The 27,720-nt window shown below is 37.7% G+C and overlaps 4 protein-coding genes across 6 annotated transcripts in view; 1 reads left to right on the top strand and 3 right to left on the bottom strand.

Moving 5' to 3' along the window:
* Positions 1–31: 31 nt before the first annotated feature.
* On the bottom strand, positions 32–6,219 carry LOC149948553 (ankyrin repeat and IBR domain-containing protein 1-like). 2 transcript variants are annotated; one of them, XM_090173592.1, is made up of 19 exons: positions 6,019–6,219; positions 5,749–5,936; positions 5,491–5,694; positions 5,224–5,431; positions 4,957–5,139; positions 4,712–4,883; positions 4,333–4,639; positions 3,950–4,270; positions 3,287–3,375; positions 2,857–2,987; positions 2,734–2,794; positions 2,482–2,642; positions 2,203–2,415; positions 1,908–2,135; positions 1,669–1,840; positions 1,491–1,604; positions 1,304–1,424; positions 949–1,232; positions 32–894 (listed from the first exon to the last, which is right to left on the bottom strand). In XM_090173592.1, the coding sequence occupies exons 3-19, from the start codon at positions 5,676–5,678 to the stop codon at positions 635–637; spliced, it is 3,213 nt and encodes a 1,070-aa protein (XP_090029718.1). In that variant the 5' UTR covers positions 5,679–5,694; positions 5,749–5,936; positions 6,019–6,219; the 3' UTR covers positions 32–634. The 2 variants fall into 2 exon arrangements, with proteins under 2 accessions (XP_090029718.1, XP_090029719.1); XM_090173593.1 differs by having other exon boundaries at positions 1,304–1,421; positions 6,019–6,218.
* Positions 6,220–8,552: 2,333 nt separating this feature from the next.
* Positions 8,553–9,938, top strand: eIF1 (eukaryotic translation initiation factor eIF1). Of its 2 annotated transcripts, XM_090173603.1 has the most exons (4): positions 8,553–8,699; positions 8,759–8,811; positions 9,085–9,242; positions 9,305–9,938. In XM_090173603.1, exons 2-4 carry the CDS (start codon positions 8,778–8,780, stop codon positions 9,449–9,451), a joined length of 339 nt encoding a protein of 112 aa, XP_090029729.1. In that variant the 5' UTR covers positions 8,553–8,699; positions 8,759–8,777; the 3' UTR covers positions 9,452–9,938. The 2 variants fall into 2 exon arrangements, with proteins under 2 accessions (XP_090029729.1, XP_090029728.1); XM_090173602.1 differs by having other exon boundaries at positions 8,635–8,811.
* Positions 9,939–10,997: 1,059 nt separating this feature from the next.
* LOC149948555 (uncharacterized) lies at positions 10,998–13,594 on the bottom strand. Its single transcript, XM_090171109.1, has 7 exons — positions 13,348–13,594; positions 13,052–13,159; positions 12,865–12,993; positions 12,531–12,651; positions 12,151–12,372; positions 11,584–12,091; positions 10,998–11,522 (listed from the first exon to the last, which is right to left on the bottom strand). The coding sequence occupies exons 1-7, from the start codon at positions 13,475–13,477 to the stop codon at positions 11,463–11,465; spliced, it is 1,278 nt and encodes a 425-aa protein (XP_090027235.1). The 5' UTR covers positions 13,478–13,594; the 3' UTR covers positions 10,998–11,462.
* Positions 13,595–15,619: 2,025 nt separating this feature from the next.
* The window catches only part of LOC149948556 (tumor necrosis factor receptor superfamily member 16-like), a 33,724-nt gene continuing 21,623 nt past the window's right edge, over positions 15,620–27,720 (bottom strand). Inside the window, exons 3-5 of the mRNA XM_090172162.1 lie at positions 16,760–17,065; positions 16,572–16,688; positions 15,620–16,310 (exon numbers count right to left, since the gene is read on the bottom strand). Coding sequence (XP_090028288.1) covers positions 16,096–16,310; positions 16,572–16,688; positions 16,760–17,065 — 638 coding nt within the window. The 3' untranslated portion in view covers positions 15,620–16,095. The remainder of the gene's footprint in view (positions 16,311–16,571; positions 16,689–16,759; positions 17,066–27,720) is intronic.

Genomic DNA, 27,720 nt, shown 5'->3' on the forward strand with positions numbered 1-27,720 from the left:
ATTGTCGTTACTTTGTAGAAATTACAATGAGTAATATAACAAAAAGCTTTTATTTTACAAAATATCACACGTTAAAAGCTACAATTTTTTTCTTGTAAAAGCATAGATGAGGGATAACCCCGAAATTATTTTAAAATTTTTGGCTTATCCTTTATCCATGGTAAAAGCTTCTATCACAATTTAACATCACATTATAAAATAGGGAGGGATTTTACAATTTTCATCATTTGGAGGTTTTATATTTAATGTAGATAATATTTTAATAAGCCACCAGATTCAGTTTTAAATTAACCAGATAACCATGCCAAAAGCATTATGGCCCATTTATATTATAAATTTCCATGTTATAAATTTTGCTCAAATTAAGTTTTATTTTAAAAAAAATTAATGAACCTGAATTTTGGCACGGTATTTATTAAGCTAAAAGCTTAAAACCGTTAAAATACAAGACTTGAAGCTTAAAATCATTACGAGCCAATGATAACACACTTTTTTGTATAAGATCACCTTTTTACAAATATATATTCATATATAACTGTATACGTGGCTTAGAATATTGTGTATGGCACACTTAAAATGTTCCGTGTAAAATACATACAAGTTTGGACAGTTAAAATTAAGACTACATTTAAAATTAGTTCGGTTCTGTACAATCATCAGTTTGATCTTGATTGCTATCAGTTGTTATAAACATACCCTTTGAAGTTTTATCCAAAATATTGCTGTTCAGGTTTCGGTCTTTACAACACAAGCCATTTGTGAAACCCGAATTCTTCAAGTAAAAGGCAATTTGAGTACTACTGATTGGATTACACTCGCTGTCTCTCTCGCAATCATTCGATGTAGACGATTCAGAATCAATGTTTGGTGGTACTTTAAATAACTGAAATAACTCTAAAAATTCTCGTAAGTTGGGGAGCTGTATTATTTGTAAAATTTTTACTTTACCTTTTGAAACATCGTTATTTCCTTCACTCATCCACTTTACATTTGTGAGATAATCTATGTCTAATATGTCCTCATCCTCCTCCAGAGACTGTTCATTAATATGTAACATTGCGGGACTAGCTGGTTCATTTATTTCACCATTATTGTTTATAACTGGCGTATTGATATTTTCATTGCTGCTTTTTCCTATCGGAATATTACAATTCAAGGTATTTTTCAAAGGTGAAGACCCACTAGCTTCCGCCCCTTGTACTTCTAGTTCACAATCATCCTCAGGTGCTGAGCTATTTGGGACAAGCAAGATTTTAAATCTTTAAAGAATCATTTGACAGAAAGTGAAGACAAGGGTTCGTACTTTGCTTCTGTTAACTTATCCAATTGTCTCATGTCTTCTAATAACTGAAGTCGAGACATTTCTAAGGCAATTAACATATCCATTGAGCAGTCTATTTCAAACTGAGGTGGTTTTGATTCTACTTATAATATATAAAGATATTAATGAATTCCAAACGTTGTCTGTAGGATGTAGTATCTAGGTATACCAGCGAGGCCTTGTTTGTCGTGTCTGTAACATTTTAGCGAACAATAATCATGTATGTCCAGAGTTCTTGGATTTCGGGCCCTTGGTTTCTCACATCCTTCTCTCGTACATATTCCTGAAAGATGACACGAACGATTATATAATGTGCAGCGTATAAAAATGAAAAATTAAATATATACCTAATAATTTAGTTAAAGTTTGATTTGAAGCAGTTTCGTCATCACTATCATAGTCTGGTGGCCAGTCATAAATGGCTGGTAAGTTAGTGTGTCGACCTAAGGGATCTTTCACCCACGGATCATTTGGATCTAAATCCTGGAGCGAAGCCATTATAGCTTGGGTTAGCTGTTCCTGTTATTAAATGAAAATTACAATAAAAATGGCAACCAAGGTGCCAAGTTTTCGGATATTTCCTTACATCCTCAATTGGGTCAATTCCCAACACTCCAGGATATCTCCTTTTGCGGTTTTTCCTAAGACTAGGTGGTGTTTCAGGGGGAATGAGACCTTTGGAGACTGCCGTAACAAATTCGTGTCTCTTCCTTCTCACTAATACAGCTCCTTGAATGATTTTTGATTTCGGACTTCTTAAATAATGACGAGCTATTTTAAATGAGAGACTTTCAGTCGCATCTTCCAAGTCATTCTATGAACAACAAAAAATTAGAAAAGAAATATTTGTTTGTAACATTTAACAAAAAACTTAATTTAACCTGCATGAATTCAAAAATGGTTTTATTATAGCCATTATCTTCTAGGTAATAACCATATACGTAAGAGCCACACAAAACTCTTCTGGCTCGTAGCAATTCCTTGACAGCATCCTCCAAAAATTGAGCATCTGTTTCTGAAAATTGGTAGTCTTTTCCAGGTGAAGCGAGAGCTTTAATTTTCTGTTTCGATAAAGCCACTAATGGTTCTTCAAGCTGAAGAATGTAATTCACGTTAATTTAAAACCCTGGCTATATTTTTCCAAAATTCTTTTCACCTACTTTATAACTGTTTTCATGGTTTTTAAACCTTGTGTAATAGTGAATGAATCGTTTTAGTTCTTGCATTTCCTTATTCTTTGTCTCAGCTTCGCTGATAAGTAAGCCAGTTCTCTCCTCCGCTTTTTGTACGGCACTAAACCGGTTGCATCTAAAGTAACCACCTGTTGACGAGGTTATGCATTATATTAACATTTTAATATTTCAAACTACGCCCCTTTCAGCTATTAATTTATTTGAACTGGCAAAACAAACCTGTTGAACTACTGTGCTTTTTCCATCCCTCCAAACAGACCCAGCAAAAGTCACATTTACACTTAATTAAGATTCAAAACATTACTAAATTGAACTTAAATCATGAATTTTGGTTTTCCAAACCTTTGAACACTTCATATGATTGCAACCTTCATTTTTCTGAATTGGAGATTTACACGAAGGGCAAGGTTTGGAATTAGTTACGAGCCAAAGACAATTTGCCGCATCCTCAGTTTTGTTACATGTACTTCTTACTACCAAAGTATATTATCTCATTACCATTTGGCTAATTTTCACAATAGAGTTAATGCAATAAAGTTATCTGATATCAATAGTTATAATGAAAGCGGCATTTGACCTGTGTGCTCCCTCATTCTAGCTAAATCTTGAAGCATTTCCTTTTAACTTTCAGGTCAGAGAAGCACACCTATGTGCGGATGACAACATTGCAGTGCTCAAACTAAACACTCCACACTCATGTCAGGGAAAATTAGTTATAAATTTGAATCTATCTGATAACTTCAATTCATTAAATGTTTTTGGTATATATTACAATCTTCTGGTTTGATTTCTGATATTTTAGTTATCCACTGCCTCCAACCATCGCAGCAAACTGGGGCATGGGCTTCTCTCAAGCACTCCCTGAAAAAAAGAAATTATCATAATTTATGTGTAGGCCACACTGCTGCACCCTAAAAAAATATGCGTAAAATACATGAGTTTATATTTCCCCTCGATTATAATAATAATAATAATCAGCTAGGCTAATACCCAAGGCACCACCTTAGGCCCAAGTCATCTAGCGACTTTTAATGCCTTAAACAATGCGTAGGAGGGTGGTGGCAAGCCCTGCATGCCACGCGAGCCAACAGCTGCCTACACTAACTACAAGTTTTTATGGAAAGGGGAAACCGAAGAACTCGAGAAAAACCCCTTTAACCAGAGGAGAGAGAACTTGCAAACTCTATGCAGGAGTGGTTCAGAGTTTTCACCCAGTGCCACAAGCTGGAATCGAACCCAGCTCCTCTTGCTGAGCGGCGAAAGGGCTAATGACTCCGCCACCCCACCTTCTCCAAAGAGTCTCAACATTACAGAAGTTCAGCTTTACCCACAATTTTTAAAGTGTAAGTAATATATAAGCCGCTGAGTATCAACCCAAAATTCAAAATTACACTATAAAGCTTCATTCTAAAATAAAATATTTCTGAGCAAATACCAGCAAAAGTAGTGGCCATTTCCACAATCAACTGCGTGGGAAACAGGGGCTGGAGGCAAACAATTAGGAATGTCTATGACTTCTTCGGGGTTTGTTTCAGAGTCAGGGAGTTTGACAGCCCGACTGCATCCCGGATAAGGGCACCATTTTATATTAGGATTTGTTTCGACGAAAGCTTCAATGTCAAATTGCAAGTAACGTCGCACCATTTCAGGAGATACTATTTTTTCTATTATATCAATTGGTACAAGTTGCTGGCACTCGAAACTAGGACATAAAATACTGTGGGCTTCTCCATCTTGTATTTTAACTTGCAAATAGCTAGCAAAACAAAGATATAAGATTGTAGTTATTTTTTTTTTAATTTTCAATATTATTACAACCTTCCCCAACAAGAAGCGCAAAACTGATGGCCACAAGGAACTATAACCGGCTCTTCTTGAGATAGTATGTTTCCAACGCAAATTTCACAAATAATTTCAGTGTCCAATTTGATTTGGGGAACATGAACTGGACTGTTTAAAGATTCCTGTTGATATTCCATTTGTAGTTTGCTACAGCTTAGCTGTAAAGAACTAACATCAGGGCAATCATTTTGCAAGGCACTGGATGGTGGTTGGACTCCCGCATTTTGACAACACTGTACTGGATTTGCCATCCAGGACTCGAGAAGGCTTTCACGCGACCATTCTGTATTAAATAAAAATATATGTAAATTTTGACGTCACACTCAATGATGATAAATACACAAAGTTATTTCACCATGATTTCGAAGTAAAGCTTCGGCGGTAAAAAGGGGTATGTGTAACATATCTGATGTTTCAACCAGAATCTTATCTTTAGTCTCTTGTAAGTCTTGAGGCCGTAAACCACTATTTTCTTCCAGATCTTCTATAACCAAGTCTATATCATTAACGTCATTACTCAGTTCAGGCTAATATATAAAATAATATGCAGTTAATGATAACTAAAATTGGGAATATTATATGATATTTCATACGGCTCACCAAAAATACCATACTAGATTCTAAATATTGGGCTATAAAACTATGTCCATTTTTTTCTGCCAAATCACACGCTGTTTCTTGATTATTATTCTCAATGAATAAAGGGGCAGAGTTTTTGACCAAAACCTCAACGCAACTTCTTAAACCTGTGGAAGCTGCGTAGTGTAAAGCAGTGTTTCCATTCTAAAACAGAATGATGAATATTTACTTCAGTATAACAATATTTATTGGTAACTAAATAACCAAAAGGGTCCATTATATAATCACCTCATCAACAGATCCCAAATCAACTTTTTCACATTCGTTAATTTCATTAGTAGGACCTCTCCATTGCAAGATCAGGGCAACGCATTCAGCTCTTCTTTCTCTCGTTGATGGGCTCCTAGCAATATGTCCTTGGCAAGCCAAATGTAAAGCTGTTGCTCGAGAAGCGTTTCTTTTGTTAGGGTTGCCACCCATTTCACCCAAAAAGATCCTATGGGAAAAAATGTTTTTTAATATATTTCAAATGCAAATATTACTTGAATGATTTACTTTAAGAGAGGTTTCATAGCATGCTTAGCCACTAAATGTAGCGGTGAGCTATTGCTAAATGCATCTCCGTAAGAAGAATTTGGATCTAAAGATTTTCGTAGCTCTGTAGAGCTTTGAAACACTTGTAATGCTGCAAATTCATCTCCATTTATTAGATGATTTCGGAATTTACTCGAAGAAGTTCCCATATTAAAACTAAGAGCACTGCATAAAAAATTAAGTATCTCTTTTTAATTAATTCTTATTTAAAAAATTTACCCCAAGGTAGAGGTCCTTTTTTCTTTTCCTTATTGTTCTGGAGTTTCTAATGAACTCAAAACATTTCTTTACCCGAGCATTTCGTTTTGAAGATAAATGGGTTTTTTATGACCACTAAATAACATTTAATCTTATCATATTTGAACTTTGATATTTTTTTACTTGGCTAGAAAGCAAGTTGAAGAACCCTTAAAAAAATTAACGATTTTTTTAGTTGAAACGATGAAGTGCAACGATTCATCAAATGACAATCAAAACAAAAAGCTTCACCTTACAAACGTCACAGCACTCACATATGATTGTTTGGTATATTTTAACCCCTCCTCCCTCTCCACATTCCCCACAATGTCAAGTTGAAGCAGGCCGTAGCTTTTTTAACAAATATTTCCGGTTTTTTCCGCCCCCATTTAAAGTCAATAATATTATTACGGAACGACGTAATATTTTATGAAGGTTTAAAGGTTTTGTTGTTAGCGTCAAAAGACAACATTTTGAAACAGGGCCTGGGTGGCTCTACATAAGTGAGCACAGCTGCATTGTAAAATTTGTAATCAGTTCAGCCAGGAAACTATAGAGGCAGAGATATACACTTGGAATGTATGGTGATACGAAAGCGCGTCGAGAAAAAGGCGGGGCTTAACTACGTCAAGTGTAAAGCTTGTTTTCCACTGGCGCGCGTAACGACGCGTTTCTCAGCTTAGAAACGTTCAAACGTTTTTACGCGCGTAAAGAAAATAACATTATTACGCGCGCTAGTGGAAAACAAGCTTAAGACGTAACACGACATTTCAAATTCATTGGCTCGAGGTTTGACGCGAAAAGAATGTGTCGTCATGGTAACAAGCTTGGCGATCTTCCCGCGCTAAAAAGGCTTATAAAACAATGGATTTAAAAACCTCAATTTGTTATCGTACTTAATATTTTTAAGTAATAGAGAGTGCTAGCAGTTTATGCGTTTTTAAAAGTTAGTGACGTCACAGCCGTAGCTTCCGTAGTGGTTGTCATGAAAACTCACGTTTAACATTGGTGACGTCGCAGGGTTTCAAGCTGCTGGCACTCTATTATAATGTTCTTCGCGAAAGAAGTGTAGTGATACCTAATTACAGGTATTTGTATGGTTATAGAAGAGATAATCAGGTAAGCTAATAATATAATAACCATGACTAGGCCTAATGACGACTTTTCGTCGAAATTTAGTTTTCGTGAGACGAATTGACTGTCGCGAATAAAATTTACTAAAGAGCAAAGCTACGGCGAAAATTAAATTCGTCGCGAAAATATCGAAAAGTCATTAAGTGAGAACTAGGCTTTAGCAAAGATAATTTAAACTCGTACCCTAGATTCGAAATCACTCTCTCGCGCGTTGCCGATAGCGTTTACCCACTTCCCGCCGGAACTCAGAAAAATTCGCTCCATGGTTTGCGCCTTACCGCAACCACGGCCAACTTCGATCACGCGCTGTCGCGTTATAGCGCGGCAGCGCGTGATCGAAGTTGGCCGTGCCACAACCGATGGAGCCCGATTTTTCTGAGGTCACGTGCCGGAAAAGGGTAAACGCTTCGTAACAAAACCGTGAATGGGAAAGCTCTCAGTATTCGAATCTAGGGTACGAGTTTAAATTATCTTTGGCTTTAGCGAGGCGCGAGAGTTTTTCTCGTGAGTTTTCCCGCTCTAGGACACGCCCGTTTCTACGAGCTTCATCACGGCCGTAAAAATCACCCTTAGACATTACAAGTGTTACCATAGTTTCCTGGTTCAGCTCAGCTATAGTTCAAATGTTAAATAAGATTTACACAAATTTTAAATTGTAGTAAAATGGGACCGAAAGATTTAAAATGGAATATAAAAAACAATTATATGCCTATATCAAAAGTCGATATAAAGTCATATCCATAGAAATCTCATAGGTAACTAGAATGCTGCCGTGTAACTGGCAAATGGGCCAAACGCCGTGGCAGACCATAGCCAGATCTCAGCCAATCAGAGCTCAAAGAGTGGTTCTGCCAAGAATTTAATGTCACCAGAGAGAATGACCTCACCTAGCTCCCGCGATAGTAGCGGAACCAAGGAGGATTATTAACCACTCTACGGCCTCTCATTGGCTGAAGGTTCAAAACGAACTGGCGACAAGCTCGGCCGTAAGCGGCAGCATTCTAGTTACCTATGAGATTTCTATGGTCATATCCACTTTTAATTATATACAATATTTTATGCTACTTTGAGATGTCTGGCATTGTGTGACTTTCATTGGAGTCCTCTGAGCGCTCCTAAATATAAAACGTGTTCCATTGGGACAAAAAGGGCAACTCCAAAAAGGAGGCACGTCTTCCATTGGCACTGTTGCTCCCTCGCGGATTGATCCGAGCTGCCCCATTTCGAAGGACGGGGCAACCAAAAAAGGGCAATTTTTAAGCAAAGTGACTCCGAGAAAGCTGGAAGTCTAGTCCTCCGAGCACCTAGCGGAGTTCTCCGTGTTAGAGTGATGACGTAGAAGGCAAATCCGGATCACGCTCGGAGCAGTCCCAATGGAAAACGCCATAACCGTAGCAGCAGTTCCTTATTTTCATTGGTCAAAAATCCTTTAACTTTATTTATTTATTGAGAGGAAACAATGTGCCTAAGCCAGATTGAGACTTTCGACCTTACTGGCATGGTTACCAAGTATAACGTAATATAATTTTAACCTAAATGATATCCAACTAAACCTAAAACACTGCGAAAAATTAAGCCTGACGAATTTGCAAGAAACCCGATGACGCAATTCGCAGCCAATGAAATTGGGGACTGTTGCTACGTTTAGTCGCTTCTCGTCTGGCAGTCTTGTTTCCGGTCCAGTTTTTCTCGTTCACTCTAATCATGACGTCATTCGGATAACTTTTTCTTTTTATTCTCGGATTTCTCGCTGTTGTGACTGTTAATCGTTTGCTGCGTAGTTCAGTTTCTCCTAATAAGTAATTTTAAAGTTGATTTGAGAGCTTTGCTTCAAACTTGAAGCTTTTTTATTTATAAGGTACAAGGAATTTTGCTGTATGTCTACCAGTATCCAAAATTTGAAGACTTTTGGTGAGATTTGTTTCCTTCATAATAGTATTTTCTAAGCCTTTGTGTAATTTAATTTTTCTAAGCCTTGGTAATGTTGCGCATAAATGTGCGTATAACGGTATAACTACAAAATCTGCCAAACGAAGTATCTGTATAAATTAGGGCCTTGGGCGGTTTTTTCCCCCTGAGGTTTTAAAATCCTTGATTTTTTATTTTACTACGTAACTAGGCGTGTCATCTTTTCACATATTAGCAATAATTTTGTGGCGATTTAAAAAGGAATGTAAATTTTAGACCCCTTTGCTGATGCTATCAGGGGCGATGAGCAGGGTGTACAAGACGGTCTGATTCACGTTCGTATCCAGCAACGAAACGGTCGCAAAACCCTCACCACTGTGCAGGGAATCTCAGACGATTACGATAAGAAGAAAATTGTTAAAGCATGCAAAAAGGTATGAAGTTGCAAGCTTTCCATTTTGAGATTTCCTTTTTAAAATTTTGCCAAATTCTTTAGGAATTTGCGTGTAATGGAACAGTTGTTGAACACCCAGAATACGGAGAAGTAATCCAATTACAGGGAGATCAGAGAAACAACATATGCCAGTTTCTTGTTAAAATTCAAATTGCAAAACCTGAGCAGTTGAAGGTGCATGGGTTCTAAGAAATTACAATAAAAGAACTATAAATGAGAGAGAAAACTAAAAAAATCGTGAAAATAGTTTAAAACAGAATCCAGATATTGCTTTGTTCGAAATTCTCCTGTAACTTTAGGACTTTTTCCTTTCCAAAATTAACCAGAGAACATAATGCTCTAACAATTGTTAGGCATTAGGAAAATAAAAATTAGCTACTTCAAAATGAGAACATGTACATTTTATTTAACATTGTATCGCCAAGCGCTACCAAAAATTTTTCAGTCTTGTATATTTTTATGTTTAGATTTAGTTCTTTTAAATTAGGTTAGATTTTGCCCCTTTTTTTTTTTACATTTCTGGAACAGTTATCAGTGCTGATAAGGTTTTGCAAACCATGGACCCCTTCTCTAACACTGATTACTTAAAATTGTATCAAATTTTTGGAAGGTGGCGGTGCTTTTTTATATCTCGTGTAAACAGTCCAATATATTGAATTAAATTTTTTGTAATGTGGCTTTCTATTATCATTCGGCTTTTATTTTCCCCTTAATTGCTTTTGTTTTTTTGATGCTGGTATGTTTTATTTTCTATAGGAAGACACCAAAACTGAAATTAAAATACTTTTCCTGGGGTTAGTGATGAACTCCAATATTAGCTGGGATTTGCAATGTGGCTTGGGTTTACTGTGTATAAGGTAACTTTTCATTTGAATCAAGGGTTCAGGAATTTTCTTTTTACTTTTGTGTATTGACTATTTACTAAAACCAAAAGTAAATGAACCGAAGTTATCAGACTGCTATACTTCCCATGTTGGAGGCGTTTTCCTTATGAAGTTACATTTTGACCTCGAATTTCAAATTTTGCACGCCCCTAGGCCGAAAAAAGTTTTGGTTTTTATGAAACCATTTTTATACATAGAAATAGCTATGCCCATAATTCCCAAGTGCAGTTTATCGCGTCAAAAGAAGGGGATGGAAATTAGCTTTTATTTGACTCGGAGTGCTATTTCGATAACTTTGGTTCATTTACTCGGTGCCTCCGATATTATTAATAATATCGATATCGGAGGCACCGATTTACTACTGCTATAACTGTTTTCTCTTAAGTGGGTATATGTTACAAATATTTTTTACAAAGCCAAGATTTTATTTTCAAAGTAATTGGAAGACTTAAAAATTATTAATATTAACATCAATCGTAAATACACTGAAATACTTATGTGAAGCGAAAAGAAAATGAAAGTTGTAATATATTATCTGTTAGCGTCACGATGAACAACTGCGTAGAAATTTCAGCCTTTTAAATGTAGGCGGCCCTTTAAATTTTAAAAATAATTATATTTATACAGTAATTTTGAAATATATTTTCTGAATATCAGATCTGTTTTTTAAACCACAAAATTCAAAAGATCCTCGTCTTAGTCACAATCCATTGTAAAAGCTTAAAAAATTAACAAATTAATTCAAATCATAACTTTGTTATTAAAACAAGGCTATATTTATGTAAGGCGTTATTATTCTTGGTAAAAAGCTTTTTCACCACAAGCGCGTTTTTCTAAAAAATTCGAGCTCTTGAAAGTTCACTAAATAGACCGCTTAAAAAATTCTATCCAGTAGCAGTATTACGACTTCTATAAAAAGGACTGCCAAGGGAATTTTAAACACGCAGCTAGCGTGATAAAATAAACCTTATTACGAGCGAAAAACGCCTCAAAAGTTTGACGGAATGAGCTGTTAAGTTATACGTTGTACCAGGAATCCATAAGGCTACTTGGAATGAATAACGGCTTCGATTCTCCGCCGTTGTGGCGGAACATAGTAGGCGGAGCTTATAAGCCTTTGTTTGTCACTGAATTTGACGTCATTTAAGGCGGTATAAGCGTTTTTAGCCCCTCCCACAATGTTCCGCCACAAAATACCACAGGGGATATGGGGAGATAATCATTCCAAGTAGCGTTATGGATTCCTGGTTGTACATTTTAGAACCTGATGATTAAAATCCCTTGCCAGTCCCTCTGACGTTCATTGTTTTAGAACACTAATGCATTATTTGAGAGTTCGCCATCACTTCGCCGTACGTCGGAGGGGGTTCGTCCATCTAAAAGAAATAAAATACCGCTGCGAAATTCGTCCTGGAAATGATTTTTTAACGAACTTACCCCCATAGTTTCGCTGTAGCTGGGCGGTAAATCTACTCTAATTTCAGAAGGCACGTGTAAAGGGTTATTCGTAATTCTGGCGTAGTTACATCGGTTGGGCAAGACAGTCCTGTAAGTGACGTTGCGGTTATTGTTGAGGCGCTCGTCACCGTCTAAGATCAGCATTGCGAACGGGTCGTTGTCCCCGGCGTACCAATGAACCCGATGGCCCTCGAGTCGTGGACTGCTGTGCCTTCTTTCCGTCGTTTCGTTAGTCGGGACGGCGAGTGTCCAACTAAGAGGCCTTTCGTTGCAATTTCCGTAATTCACGGTCGGGTTCGAGGCCGAGTAGGCCTCGTTTTCGCGTCCCAAATTATTCTGGACAAGGTGTTCCGGGGAGCGTCGGTAATGGCGGCACGAATGACTGGAACGAGTTCGATGCTGATGGCGATTACTGGACGTTGAGTTGGCGTTCTGTCTGGATAGGCTGGACGCTGAGTTATGATGTCTGTGGCTTCCGTGCTGGGACCTATAAGCGTGAAACGATTTACGAAATTTATTTCTATCTAGGTTTTTAAAGTAAGAAACCTGCTAGTTCGTCGTTCGGATTGGGATCTGTTATGGCGGATTGTGTGCCCGTGCCTCTGATGGTCGCCGGGGTAGCACTCGTCGTGGTAGGCAGTTCGGGTGAAGGGATCCCTGGAATCGGTTGGGCTAATTCGTGTGGCACTGTATCCGGACTCCCTGCTGAGGCCCAGACGATGACGCTCTTCGTTGTAGCGAATCACGTACCGGGTCAAAGGATGGTCGCTGCGTGGACCAAAAACGCCCTTCGTAAACTGAACCTCCGGAGAGTCGTAAAAGAGGTATAAAACGCGTACGAGAACGCGCGGCAAAGTCTAGTAAAAGCGAGACGGCTCGTACGAGTATTCGAAGGCATTTTAAACCTCTTAATTTATCATACACACCTGTGTATGAACCAATGGACAAAGAAGAGTCCGAGAGGTAAAACCATTAAAATGGCCAGTCCAACGAGCAATGACCGGAATCTTTCGAATCTGAACTCAACGGCGAATTTCCTGGGAACCCCTGTTAATTAGTTAGGTTCCCTCTTTAGATAAAATAAGGAAGACGGAAACTATCATTTTGAATAACGAACGTACGGGTATATAAAGTATTATTGGTCCTTCTAACTCGCGAGTCTTCGCTATTATCTAAGGGTATAATTGGGTGGTAATCTTTAGTGAAGAGTCAACTACTTTATACGCTCGTAGCAAAATGGCATCGAAATAAGTCACTTGCCGATGACGCAAAGGGGAACTTCGCTGGGCATCTGACACAAAGGCGTGATGAGGCCGGAACATTTGATGAACTTGCACTTGGAACCGGAACACTTCGCGTCATCGTGACACAAAATTGGGCTTTGACCATCTACGGATACGGAGACGGTTGATGATGGTCGACCAAATATCTCCCTTTATAAAATTACCTGTTTCGCATAGTATCTTTTGTTTCTTGTAAGAAGAGCACGTGTAATTGCAATTCAAATAGCGCGTCACCGGTTCCTTTTCGCAGAGGACGGTCTGAGCTACGGTAGCTGTAATTAAACCCATTTAGAAAGCCTATCATGATCAACTTCAGTGGCCAATTTTTATTAAATTGAACACGAACTAACTAGACTTTAAAATTTGAGGTCAATTGTCAGAAGTAACCAATCGGCGACCTTGAAACTATTGGCAGCGGTGTCTAAAAACAAACCTCGCTTCGACAGTGTAATATACTCACAGCTAAGGAAAGCACCGAGGCAGAAGAGGCAAATCCCGGGGAGCCGCAACGGAGACCTTTCGCAGCTCGCTCGTCGGCTCCTGGAGGGACGCGAAAAGGCCAGCTCGAGCGCGGAGCCGAAAAGAGGCATTGGCAGGGGGATCTCTTTCACTCGGAAATCACTCCCTCATGGGCTCGCGTTGGAACTAAGTTTTTATTAATTCAGTCTCTCCTTCATGCTGACGCGATTAGGCTTAGAACGACCCCGTCTCTGAGATTCGCGTTATTTCGATAATCGCGCCGTGGGAACATTCTATTACTCGAGGGTTTACGGAACAACAAAATGGACATTTGAAATGGAGACGGTCTCCATGTAGGCGAATTTACAGCCTGACCCGTATTCCACGCAGTTGGGGGGGGGGGGAGAACCACCCCTTTTTCGACGATCAATATTACGTACTTCTTTCAAGGGCTTTTTTATTTAGGCCTTCCTTAAGTGAGGAAAATGGTTTACTACTCTATTGTTTGTTGACCATTGAATTAGATTCCATTATAGAGCGTTAATTTTGCGCAAACGAGAGGGCGGTTAAGCCATTTCCACTCCGATATCGAAAAGGGAACAATAGCAATTCAGGAGTTGAATAATCGTTGTTGTTTGGACTTGATTCGCTGTAGGTAACAAGCATTCTACGTTACTAAAAAACAATCAACCCCACTATGTCGAAATATTATTTTCATCATTTCTATATTTAAATTATTAGATCTAAGATAGACCTAAAACCTCTATAGAAACGAATGACTGAACCGCTCGATGTTCAGGGAGAAGAAAACTATCAGGGGTTTACCAAGAACATATTTTGGGTACTGAGAACGGACGATTTGATCTGTGTACGGATGAAATCAAGTAGTACCTTGACCAGATTAAAAATAACCGTTAAAATTTAAAAATTAACAACTATTTTCCTATTTATGATTAATTAACTATATCGTTAAATTCAGCTTTAATTAAAGTTGCACGAACTAAATTAATTATTCGTATACATAGACTAAACATTAAACCTCTGCTACCGAGGGCAAGGTAGTAGTTTTGGCTCTTTTATCTTGGCAGAATGACTACCAGATAACGTTAATGGCGATAAAGCACATTTTTTGTCTAAATTTTTAAATAAGTACCTTCATAAACGAAGCAAGTGTTTAGAATTGTCAGTTTTGTGTTTAAATTAAATTATTTATCGTTATTTCGCAGAAGTAAGTGTTACAGGGTTCGTACAAAATTTCCGGAAATAAATTCCCTGACATTTTTATGTTTTCCCTGACTAAATTGCCAAATTTCCCTGACCATTTTTGTAGAATAAATGTATGTTTTGAGGTAAAATCTTGAAAAAATGTTAATGATGTATTTTTAATACATTTTTCAAAAATTTATTTGCCGGAGTTGTTTTTGGGGTCATTTTAAAATTCCCTTACTATTTCGGACCATTTTAAATTTCCCTGACTATTCCCTGACCATTGGCAATCATTTTCAAATTCCCTGACTTTTCCCTGACCTTTTGGAAACATTTTCAAATTCCCTGACTTTTCCAGGTCGTGTACGAACCCTGCGTTATTTTCTTTTTTGAAAGCGTTTTAATTTCAAAGCGAAGGATTAACCATAGACAAATAAAAGATTATCCAGGACAGCTATCCTTTTCAAAACGCGTCTTCTCAACGTAACCCTCGACTACTACCGCCACCTTTTGAAAAAATGGTGAAAGCGTAGAATTACGTCACTTTCGGTACAACTTACGTCACAGTCTTTTTAGATAATTTTTAAACGGATGAATACCGAGGGGGGGGGGGTGCACAACGAAGGGCCCGTGAAAACTTCTGCACGCGCCTGGGGGGTGTCACAAAACACTGCCGCCACTGCTGGATAATCTTTTATTTGTCTATGTATTAACTAAATCGAGAAATCGTCTGCTAACAAGCACCAATCACTATTAGCCTCTGTAAATCCTGCTGGAAGAAATGTACAATTCGTTGATCTACTATGTATATGGACTAGCATATACGTTTATGTTTTAAATTTTAAGCGTTATCTCGAAAGATAAATAAAGGGTTCTTACGACCAATACTAGATGGCATGATTGAAAGATGATCCTAGGTAGTAGACTGGTAAATTCTCAGTAACCTAATACGTTTGTGGTTTTTTGTTATTAACGCCAGTAGACAGCTTAGTTGACTATTTCAGAGGTTGTATGCTTTGCATTATTATATTCGGAAATAAACACGCTCTACAGAAATTTGGACAAAAACTTGTAGACTTTGAAAATATACATATATTTACATGGGAAAAAATATATCACATTATGAACAAGGCACATTTTATGTTAAAAAAGTGGCGATTCCGAAACAAAATGCGGCGAGATAAAGTGGACTTTAAATGGCTGACCAATGTGGCTTGCCCTCGTTATCTTCGTATCAAAATTAAATAAATAGAAACGCGGTGATTACAAAAAAAAAGTGTTTTTAAAAACGGTTTCTTCATATATAAAGGTCCCTCTAGTTGACAAATATAGCACTGTCTTGATTAGTGGCAACGTCGATTAAAATACGCGATCATATATCATCGTTTTCATTTCTCGTATCAAAAATGTAAATGTTTTCTTTTTTTGTAGTTCCAAAATAATTTCTTGTCGAAGCGCGGATAAAGTTAAAATTCGGAGCACTGAGTTCACGCGATGTGGTTCTTAGTTTATCGCGATTTCTATTAATAGCGCGTCTTAGTTTTCACACCATTTCACCACCGCCGGATGGAGGGAACATTTTCTGACACGTTGGTTGTAGAATCCATACGATGTCTATACGCCCAAGTTCCATTAAGGCCAAGGCTAATGCCTCGACCGTTGATGTTTCTAGTTTGGCCCATTCGGACAGCAGATGACCAGCTGGACCGCGTCCACCCTGATTAGAAATATCTTCAAATGTGGATATCTGATGATAACCTAAAATAGTACAACAATACGTTCTTTTAGAGACGTCTGTGATAAATTAAGACTTTACAATTACGTAGAGTCAGCTAGTCCAAGGAGCCATCTAGTGGCAAACGCTTAAAGTTCACTTAGCCGCTGGATTTTCGTCCGCTAAAAAAGCTTTGTCGTTAAACGCAACAGCTAAGTGAATTTAGCGTTGGCCGCTGGCTGGTCCTACGTAAACTGAAAAGGATAATTGGTTTTCGGTCATAGTTTAAAAGGTGAAAAACATACCTAAATGTTTAGCTAGACCTCTCCAATCTTTGCCGTCTTCTCTGTTCACGTTCAAAGCGGCTTCCAGGTCTCTTCTCTTGCTACTGCTCAACTGGTTGACGCGCATTTTTACTTGAACTGTAATTAATATTAATGTTTATTGACATAGACGATAAAAATGGATAAGAAAACGAGGAGAAACCACTCACAAGTATATTTTTGAGGGCATATTTGACTAACTGGCGCCTGACCGCCTAGGAGAAGGATGTCTTGTCGGAAGGCGGCGGGTGAGGAATCACCCCTCAGGCCTTGGTGAGTCGTCTTGCTGGCGTGCCTCATTCGCCACCTCAAGAGTACGTAGACCAAGAGGCCCAAGGCGACGGGAAGCAAGATGGTGCAGTAGACGGGGATGTCTTCGGCTTCGTATCGGTGGGGCACGTTTTCGGTTTCAGTTTGAACGGATTTGGAGTCGCCGGGGGTTGATGGGAAAGGATGTCGTTTGTTGGAGTTTTTATCTGTCGGAGAAATTGAAACGATTTGGGTCGGTCAAAAGAACATTTGGCATTTGTTTTATTATAGACAACGGGCGCTTTCGCGTCCTTCAAAATGATAGGCTTAAATTAAGATCCCATTCTCTGATTTCGACTTTCTAGCTTTCTACGAGCGTTACGGTAATTTCCAGAGTTTACTACAGAGCGATTCTTTGTGCGAAACGTGGCTGCCCACAGATGGCGCCCGGAAAATGATTTCGAAACGCTTCCGTCGTTTAGATGATATCTGAAAGAAAACTGCGGTTTTCCTTCTCACTACGACTTTTTCTTTTTCCCAAGAAATTTATCATTTATTTCCTATCAGAAAGAGATTATCTGTTTTACTCGGTTCAAAAACTCCCAAATTTCCTAATTACGTTTAAAGTCGTTCAAAATTACCACCATCACCTAAAAAATTTACCTTTATTTATTTTCGATAGATGGCGATAGCGAGCCATAAAAATCTATTATAGTACTTATTTGCGTGACTGATAGATGGCAATAGTGGCCCATATTTTTCTTCCGAACTATCTTTCATAAACGACGTGTGGACGTGTGCCATAAGATTACGACAACAACGCGTTTTCTAATGCGGGCTTGGGCCGTCTATGGGCCCCAAATTTTTTTTTGAGTTGAAGGTTAAGAAGCAAATCCTTTTTGGAATTCTGTTACCAAAGGTTGAAAAAAATAGTCAAGTATTTCAATTTAGCCTTAAATCACGATCTATCGCTTAACCACCAAAAATTCAATCTGTACCATCAAAAAACATATTGAACCATTTAGCAATGCTCCCACCAGGTCCCTAAAATACTTAAAAAGTCTCTATTTTCAATAAATCAATGCTAAACACTATCGCTAGGTGTAAACCGTACAAAAATATACGTAAAATATCAAGTTGAAAATGGCATCATTTTGAGTTAAATGGTCAGAGAAAAAAATAATTGTATAAAAATCTAGAAAAGTCGAGAAATTTTAATCCCAAAAAAATAGCCACCCTGTTTCAGGAGAATTTTACACCTTAAATATAAACTTAACGAGTTTTAATTGGTTTTCAACATCAAACGAAGCGCTGGCGAATTACAAAATGTGGGAAATTATTTCCAGATAATTTGCACCGATATATTTTGAGAGCCGCGTTGTTATATTTAATATCTGCCGACGTAATCGTACATAATAGAGCCATCACATTAAAAATCAAAATTTTATCTGATCGCAGTTCGTTGGAATAATTAATAGAATGAGAACTTAAAAGAAAAGAAAAAAATCTTATCTGGTTGGGGAGTAAAACCGAGGGCCCAAAAATCGCAATATATTTTTTGGGAAAATCTCAAAATAATTTTTTGGGCAAATTTCTTAAAGAAGGAGGCGTTATCAAAAAATCTAGAGGACTACCTCCAGTAGCTGGCTAAGGTGTCCGAAATGTAGCCCTGGAGGCGACGAAAACACCTCTCTCAAAGACAGTAATGGCGTAAAGCGTGGTATGAGAAAATATAAAAGATGAACCTCTCGCAAATTACCGGCCGTGGAAGGCCTTTATTAAAGGGGGAGATGCAACGGGGGAAGGCGAAAAAGAAAAAGGCTCGCGGAAGGCGGAGATGAGCTTTCTTCCCTCCCAACACGGCCGTAGACAAAAGATTTAGCCGCGAAGTGACGCGATCTTACGGTGCACCGCGTTTCAACTACGTTATCAATTTTCAAATTTAATTAAAATCCTGATTCGACGATGGAATATTTTGCGTCGCGTTTGGGGGGGGGGGGGGGGGGCGGACTGGGATACGATAGGAGTGCATTTGCTGGGGCCACTAAAATCAGTTTGGATTGTTAACCCCACGAACGGCTTTGTTTTGATCTCTTAACTTGTCACTTAAATACCCTTAATTTGGCAACGTTAAATTTATATATGGTTTTTATATTTAAATATCACTTTTAAAAGAAATACCGAAACGCATTTTATAAATTCGTTTTTAATTGATGCCTAGTTTGTATTCCGTTTGTCTGCCATTAAATAAAAATGTCAATTATCTTAAATTTTGGAAAACAAATTAAATTAAAATCTTTTGGGTCGCGTTCAAAACAGCGGTGCTTTGCCAAAAAAATTCTAACAGCTTTGCTTGATCGGCATTTTATAGCTTGATTGAAAACAACCGCAAACCAAATCCCGAAATAACCACTATTCGTAGTTAAAACGCTGTGCATTAATGTTACTGCAATTTTGAATGGTCGTAAAAAGTTGGGATATTAGGAGGATGGAAGGTAGAAAGAATCCTACGCGAAACATTTGTAGAGGGGGGTAGGGAATAAAAAACAGAGGAGAAAGAGAGGTATAAAAGGGGGTAGGTGGGTGCAGGGGGTGGGGGGAGCGCGAGAAGCCGGTGATTAAGGAAGCCGACCAAAAGTTGCTAGACGGCTTTCGCGGTGTTGGGGCAGGTGTGAAAAGGCCGACCCAAGGTGTGACAATGCAACGCCAACGCGGGAGGGAAGAAACGATTTCTCTCCCCCTTCGCCAGAGATAAATTCCTGGCCCGCGCGTTGCAATGAGAGGGGGGGGGGGGGGTTAAAAGTAGACATGGTATCAAAAAGAAATTGAACTATTATGTCAGGATTTCTTCGTGATGGAAATCGGAGAAGGCCCAATGAAATGATATGGACAGGCTGAGGGCAACATCACCGAAGAACGGTTTTCCAATGAGGTTTTAAGGGGTGGGGGGCGCAAAAGGGGGCGGGCGTTCGGTTGATGTCCGCGCGTTCTTCCGGCGTTTTGATTGCAACTGTCAGTAGACGTATAATTCGATTTTTATCTTTTATTGACGAAGGGGTTCGCATTTTTGGCGACGCGATCTCGTCGAAAAGTAGGAGTTTCCAGTAATTCTTCTAATTTAATATAAGAAAAATTAGTATATTGTATGAATCTTTTGTACGGTTAAGTACAGTATAGGGAGCTAACTGTTCTACGCCACCCATGCTTTTTCCTATTGAAAAAAAATCTATCCCACATGGCGGTCACAGATTTCCGATTTCCACAAATGTCCTTTATATTACTGTCTAATATTTCTCAATGTTTCGAATCATTCCACTGCTCCAAAATTTGCCAATTATTTTTAAAGATTTCTCTGCTCCAAAATTTGACAATTATTTCTAAAGATGCTCCAAAATTTGACAATTATTTCTAAAGATTTCTCTGCTCCAAAATTTGACAATTATTTCTAAAGATTTATCTGCTCCAAAATTTGACAATTATTTCTAAAGATTTATCTGCTCCAAAATTTGACAATTATTTCTAAAGATTTATCTGCTCCAAAATTTGACAATTATTTCTAAAGATTTCTCTGCTCCAAAATTTGACAATTATTTCTAAAGATTTATCTGCTCCAAAATTTGACAATTATTTCTAAAGATTTATCTGCTCCAAAATTTGACAATTATTTCTAAAGATTTCTCTGCTCCAAAATTTGACAATTATTTCTAAAGATTTATCTGCTCCAAAATTTGACAATTATTTCTAAAGATTTATCTGCTCCAAAATTTGACAATTATTTCTAAAGATTTATCTGCTCCAAAATTTGACAATTATTTCTAAAGATTTATCTGCTCCAAAATTTGACAATTATTTCTAAAGATTTATCTGCTCCAAAATTTGACAATTATTTCTAAAGATTTATCTGCTCCAAAATTTGACAATTATTTCTAAAGATTTATCTGCTCCAAAATTTGACAATTATTTCTAAAGATTTCTCTGCTCCAAAATTTGACAATTATTTATGGGGATTCCAAGAATTTCTGGAGGTTCCGATATTTCCCGTGATTTCCGATATACCCATAGATTTTAAGCATTCCTATAGATTTCCAATATTTCTCTAGATTTCCAATAATTTGCCGATTTTGTATATTGTGGTGGATTTCTAGAAATAATGGTTTCGACTTCTCGCTACTGGTACGCAAGATTCTTTAAGTGGTTTGGTAAGATCAGGGTGACCAGGGAAAAGGTTCGAAAATAGGAATTATAGGGGCGAATTATAGGAAAATATAGGAAACTAAATAGGTGAATTATAGGAAACTAAATAGGCGAATTATAGGAAAATATAGGAAATTAAATAGGCTAAATATAAAATTATAGGAAACTAACAAAGAAAAATATGGGAAAAATAATAAGGTAATTATTGTATATCGGTATACTTAAGCGGATTTGCGGATTTACAAAGCTCGTTCATTTCATGATTTTGTTCGAAAATGGCAGTATTTACACTCGATGATGACACGTACAAAAACGGTTCTTTCATTTTCAAAAGACCGTGAAATTATAGGAAAAGATAGGAAAATAGGGAAGAATAAAGGAAATTATAGGAAGGCATTAAAAATATAGGAAATATAGGTAACCCTGTAAGATGTTAATAATTACGAATACACAACGTTAAGCCTTTCCGAGTGTTTTGTAACGTTTCGTTAAGTTAGCTCTCAAATATTGCACATTTATAGGACAAAATCAAAATATTTCACTAGGAAGACTTTAGTGCATTATTAATATTCATGATTTAATTTCCCAGAAATGGAAAGAAGACCACCTCCGTTGATTTTTTGCATCTCAAAAACCGTTAAAAACGTATTCAACCCCCCCCCCCTCCCCCTCAACCAAATACATTTTTGCATGCGTTTTTTTAATATTAGGAACACCTTGCAAAATCGTGTGGTAAAAATTTCGTCTACGGCACGGAAATTTCACGCTTTTCTCACAAAACTTTAAAGGTGGTTGTCCCCCACAATTTCGGTAAGTGCGTTAGCAACAAAAATACCCTGTTTTCGACTACAGTGACACCGTGGTTTCCATGGAGAAATTTTTGTTGTATTCACTATTAAATAGAACTAGAAAAGGGTACCTCAAAAAAAAATTTATTACGTGATTTTTTTAAACTACCAATGAACTTTTTCAATAGGGTGGAAAATTTTTTACTATAAAATTAATAAAGGTTAAAATGTTCTTTATTAGAAAAACTGTCAATAGGGACTTGACAGTGCTACGTCACAGTTTTTTTTTTCAATAGTTTTTATCGTGGGGAGAAAAATATGACCACAATGGCGGCCATGGCCAAAGCTACGGAGTGCCAAGTCTCTATATACCTAGTTTTGGAATTAAGGTATCAATGTACCTCTGATTTTTCAAAAAGACGTGTTGGAAGAAAATATAATGATATAAGTGATTTTCTACCACTATTTCATCGGAAAATGATGGTTTACAAATAGTTGAAATACGTAAATATCCCTAAAATTGTTATAACCCACGATGCGGTGTATTCTTCCGCGATTCATAATTTAAATGGATACTTCCGGCCTAAGATATCGTTAATTAACTTCTGAACAAATGCAGTTTTTATTACGATGGACCGGGCAAGCTTATAGTCCCTTTGAAATGGCTAGGCGCATTTTGGAGGTAAGGGGGGAGGTAAAAGTTTGAGGTTGAGGGGCGCTACATCACGGGGATATTAATTAATAATTTCCCAGAGGCTAAAACGTATTTCAGTCGGGTTTTTTTTCATCTGTGGAAGGGGGTTGGAAAAGCCAGAAACTTTGATATAAAAGATTTAGCTCAAACACCTTTTGGCTGTCCCGATTACAAGTTTTTTGGCCATTTGGTAGCCCCCCCCCCTGTTACTTTCCCCCCTCTTACTTCTCCCCCCCGTTCATTTTTATATCCACTTTTAATTCCGCCTGTGGGTATTGAAAAGGCAGCCATTTAATAGGTTTTTGAAGACCCCCCGTCCCCCCCTTTTTAGTTTTCACGGCGGCCCCTCCTACGAAGAAGGGAACATTTCGTAAAAGCGCCACTAAATCGCGGCGGTGTCGAGAGAGATTACACGGGTGGCGATTTCGGATGTCCAGGTTTTAATTAATTCGCCTAACTTCGGTTGGTTTTGCTTATGGAATTTACGAACCGTAGCTAATTTGAAAATGTTTTAATTTTAATTTTAAAATAAATATTATCTTAACCAAATCGATTTCGAAGTTCGTATTTCAAATTCAGTTGAGCTCTACAGAAATATTGAACCATTTCAGTATACATAGCGTCACGTTGCGGCCAACGCCTGAAGCTCATCAACTGCTGGATTTTCGTCTGCTAAGAAGACGCTTTGAGAATTATCGGCTACTTAGGAACTTCTCACTTTAGACGCTACGTGGCTCGATGCAAACTGAAAAGGCTAATAGACGCTTAAATAAAAACCTGTTCAGCGATTTGCCTAGAAGTAGTCATACTGAGAGCCAGGACATATTTTGTAAAAGGGTGATATTTGAAAGCGCGCGCTATCAAAGCTAACAAACACGTGACTATTTTATTCAGTGACTCGCGCGCATGCTCGAAGGGGGGGATAAAAAGAGAGCCAAATTTATTGAAGCAACGGGAAAAACGCATTACTAAATTTTAGAGACTTATAACTTTTTTATTTTAGAAGCTGGCTAGTTTTTAAGCTTTTAAGTTGCGTTTATATAATGCCCATATAAAAAAAATCACCGACTTTATTATTTTCGTTATTTCTTACTATAAATATTTAGTGTATATAAAAGAAAATTTAGGGGGGGGTACAACGCTCTTACGTACCGCGACTGCTTGTTGTTTGAATTTGTTTTCGGCGTGTCGGCTCCAGTCGCTCTCTCTCGCTCTGGGTATAGCGTGATGTATTTATATTGAAAGCCGCGGGCGATTTGGCCACCTTATGAATTCCATTAAAAGCTATTATGTCATTTAATTTATAATTTCGTGTTTTGTGAGAAAATGAAATCAAGAAAAAAAAACACACGAAACGTTTTTTTCCGCGTCAATTTTATCAGAACGTTACAAATCTAATTACTACTTGTTTAATTGCGGATTTTTTCCAGACAAGATTTATAAGACTCGCGAGACGTCCAGAGATAAATTTTCAATCTCAAACCAAATTCTCTGAACCTTCGAAATGAGATTTATACTCGCAGTCTCTCATAATAGTTCTTCTCACCAAGAATGCGTTCAATACATTTCACACAAATGACACACGTACGTTTGAGTTTATAATTGCTTTGAAGAAATATTCATAGATTGGTTTTAAATTGTATTTCAAGTTCAGTGCCTCTTTTGGGCAACCCATTTTGTTTTATGGAATTAATTTCAGCCGTTTAAGTTTCTCTCGAGGGATAATTTAGTCCGTTTAAGGTGCTCTCGGGGGATAATTTAGTCCGTTTAAGGTGCTCTCGGGGGATAATTTAGTCCGTTTAAGGTGCTCTCGGGGGATAATTTAGTCCGTTTAAGGTGCTCTCGGGGGATAATTTAGTCCGTTTAAGGTGCTCTCGGGGGATAATTTAGTCCGTTTAAGGTGCTCTCGAGGGATAATTTAGTCCGTTTAAGGTGCTCTCGACGGATAATTTAGTCCGTTTAAGGTGCTATCGAGGGATAATTTAGTCCGTTTAAGGTGCTATCGAGGGATAATTTAGTCCGTTTAAGGTGCTCTCGGGGGATAATTTAGTCCGTTTAAGGTGCTCTCGGGGGATAATTTAGTCCGTTTAAGGTGCTCTCGGGGGATAATTTAGTCCGTTTAAGGTGCTCTCGAGGGATAATTTAGTCCGTTTAAGGTGCTCTCGGGGGATAATTTAGTCCGTTTAAGGTGCTCTCGGGGGATAATTTAGTCCGTTTAAGGTGCTCTCGAGGGATAATTTAGTCCGTTTAAGGTGCTCTCGAGGGATAATTTAGTCCGTTTAAGGTGCTCTCGACGGATAATTTAGTCCGTTTAAGGTGCTCTCGAGGGATAATTTAGTCCGTTTAAGGTGCTCTCGAGGGATAATTTAGTCCGTTTAAGGTGCTCTCGGGGGATAATTTAGTCCGTTTAAGGTGCTCTCGGGGGATAATTTAGTCCGTTTAAGGTGCTCTCGAGGGATAATTTAGTCCGTTTAAGGTGCTCTCGAGGGTTAATTTAGTCCGTTTAAGGTGCTCTCGGGGGATAATTTAGTCAGTTTAAGGTGCTCTCGGGGGGATAATTTAGTCCGTTTAAGGTGCTCTCGGGGGATAATTTAGTCCGTTTAAGGTGCTATCGGGGGATAATTTAGTCCGTTTAAGGTGCTCTCGAGGGATAATTTAGTCCGTTTAAGGTGCTCTCGAGGGATAATTTAGTCCGTTTAAGGTGCTCTCGGGGGATAATTTAGTCCGTTTAGTTGTTGAAATTCGTGGTTTCTTATACGGCGTAGATAAACACAGAAAACGTTTCATTGAACGTAATTAGTTTCAACAACAACTGAAGAACAGTCTCGAGAGGTGGTCTCCAAGAGGGGTCCAAATTTCCTTCAGCTCGCAAAGCCGGATTTTTAATTACGGAGACTAATTCCATTAAAAATCAGAAACAATTAAATGACGAGAAAAATCATTAGTAAGATATAAGAAGCAACAGCGTAGTGTTCAAATGATAGTTCTTTTCCCCCTTCGCGTAATCACGTACTTTCGCGGCCCGGAATCTTTTTATCATGTTGGCTATAAATATAACTGTGGATCCTAAGAACTGAAATTAATGTAAAAATACCAATTAAATAAAAATATCTGTCGTTCTATATGTAATTACGACGCTTAGAGGTCGAGTCAAGCTTCCGTCTTAGTAGAAAATACCAATTCCCCATCCCACCACGAGGTTTATTAAACTATTTTTGGGAGCAGTGTTGTCAATGTTCGAAAGTCTAAATTCCCATTGCTGGATAGTAAATTTCCCACGAATTCCCACAACCCTATTTAGCCCCACCCCCCACGAAAACTCAATAATGCAATAATTTTTCAAAAAAATTGGCAAATGAACTTTTTAAAATTAAATTTTTTGGAAAATGAACTTTTTAAAATTAAATTTTTTGGAAAATGAACTTTTTAAAAATAAATTTTTTGGAAAATGAACTTTTTAAATTTAAATTTTTTGGAAAATGAACTTTTTAAATTTAAATTTTTTGGAAAATGAACTTTTTAAAAATAAATTTTTTGGAAAATGAACTTTTTAAATTTAAATTTTTTGGAAAATGAACTTTTTAAATTTAAATTTTTTGGAAAATGAACTTTTTAAATTTAAATTTTTTGGAAAATGAACTTTTTAAATTTAAATTTTTTGGAAAATGAACTTTTTAAAATTAAATTTGATTGAAATTACAATTTTTAAACATTTTGGTTGTAAGGCCTATGCATTGATTGATTGATTGTAGTATTAGGAGGTGCCTCCTTTATATTACTTATAAAATCCCAAGATTCACGAAAATACAACGCTCTAGATAACTTTGAGCTCTCTATTGATAGTCAAATTAAAACCTAGGCAGTCATGACAATTCCCACAAAAGCAACGTTTTTGAATAAAAAATTCCATTTTCCCCACAGAGCCAAAATGGACCCCAAAAATTCCCACAATATGGAAAATTTCCCACAATCTGGCAACACTGTTTGGGAGCAGCGTTGCCAACAAATTATCGATTTCGAGTGATATATGGGCTGCGTTCAGTAACGCTCAACGAAATATCTGAAAAACTATTTTCGTTGAGACTGTTGCTAAACGTCTCGTAGAATCTTGTTGAACGCGTTTTACGCTTGTTGTTAATTTTGTAAAATATCGTCTGTCGCGGCGTCTGCAGCTTAGCCTTCCTCCGTGCCAGTGTGAGAAATAAGACATTATCACGGGCCAATCGCCAGTTTAAAAATTAGCTGTGCCAGTTTAAAAATTAAATGCTTGGGGTGTTAGTGGCCCTGGTGACCACTTAATTAATTCAAAGTTTTTTCCCCTTCAAGATTTTAGTTAATTAAAAAATACTATATTAATCCCTAAAAATGTTTGGTCTTTGCTTCTACGCTGTGTACTTGGCCTTGTGTCCATTGTGTGTATGGGTGGGTGACTGGGTGTCGTGAATCTGTCTACTCTACTGTCTCTACACTCTACACGCAGTATAGAAGAAGCGAATTTAGCAGTTAGCAAAAAGAAATATAAACAGTCTCTCTCTCAGTAGGCTCGTTCGGGTCGGGTCTATAGGGAAACAGCAGCTTGCTGCTTTTTACTGTATTAGCGTCTATGGGAAGATAACCGAGGGGTAAGACACTCTGTGAACTCGGTGTACACTGCCGTACCTTTGACAGTGCTAAATGGAACTCGCGAACTCTTGAAAATATGTAGCTTTAACAGTGCTAAATGCACGAACTCGGTGTACAGATTATCTGAGACTGTCTTACCCCTCGAAGATAACATGGATACTTTAAAAGTGGTCAGTGGCCAGTTTTTTTAATTAAACTACCTAGGCTCTACTGGCCACAGGTCCAGTTTAAAAAAAATCCTTATTTCTCAGCCTGCGAGTACGTGCTGCGAAGTCACGTGACCGTTGTTACAAGTGTAACTTACAACCGATGACTTCGTTGCTCAACGGATGGGCAACGTGACGTCAATACCGGAAACGCGAAAAAGCGTACAGTACGAATCCGGACTCAACGTTTACTCAATCCGTTGAGCGTTACTAACTGGAAACGGGCGGTAAATTTGAATTTTGTGCGAATTAAAATAATAAAATACATTTTTTATAACTCTTAAAGTTCAACCTATTGAAAGCTTGTAGTTAGGGAATATTTTTTCTAATATCGGTGTTAGAAAACTATTTTCAGAAAAACAATCAAAAATATGAAA

Source organism: Leiobunum rupestre, chromosome 4 (genome assembly GCF_980474605.1).
Source record: "Leiobunum rupestre chromosome 4, qqLeiRupe1.1.hap1, whole genome shotgun sequence".
NCBI classification, from domain to species: domain Eukaryota; kingdom Metazoa; phylum Arthropoda; class Arachnida; order Opiliones; family Sclerosomatidae; genus Leiobunum; species Leiobunum rupestre.

Excerpts from the sequence above, each read along its gene's own strand:
- LOC149948553 (XM_090173592.1), bottom strand. The coding sequence starts at position 5,678 with ATGGGAACTTCTTCGAGTAAATTCCGAAATCATCTAATAAATGGAGAT. Across the intron at positions 5,432-5,490 it reads GCTATGAAACCTCTCTTAAA|GATCTTTTTGGGTGAAATGG; the intron begins GTAAATCATTCA and ends TTTTTCCCATAG. Across the intron at positions 1,605-1,668 it reads AACTTTAACTAAATTATTAG|GAATATGTACGAGAGAAGGA; the intron begins GTATATATTTAA and ends GTCATCTTTCAG.
- eIF1 (XM_090173603.1), top strand. The coding sequence starts at position 8,778 with ATGTCTACCAGTATCCAAAATTTGAAGACTTTTG. Across the intron at positions 8,812-9,084 it reads CCAAAATTTGAAGACTTTTG|ACCCCTTTGCTGATGCTATC; the intron begins GTGAGATTTGTT and ends TGTAAATTTTAG. Across the intron at positions 9,243-9,304 it reads TTGTTAAAGCATGCAAAAAG|GAATTTGCGTGTAATGGAAC; the intron begins GTATGAAGTTGC and ends CAAATTCTTTAG.
- LOC149948555 (XM_090171109.1), bottom strand. The coding sequence starts at position 13,477 with ATGCCTCTTTTCGGCTCCGCGCTCGAGCTGGCCTTTTCGCGTCCCTCC. Across the intron at positions 13,160-13,347 it reads CCTCGGTGCTTTCCTTAGCT|CTACCGTAGCTCAGACCGTC; the intron begins GTGAGTATATTA and ends GTTTAATTACAG. Across the intron at positions 12,373-12,530 it reads GTCCATTGGTTCATACACAG|CGACCATCCTTTGACCCGGT; the intron begins GTGTGTATGATA and ends TGGTCCACGCAG.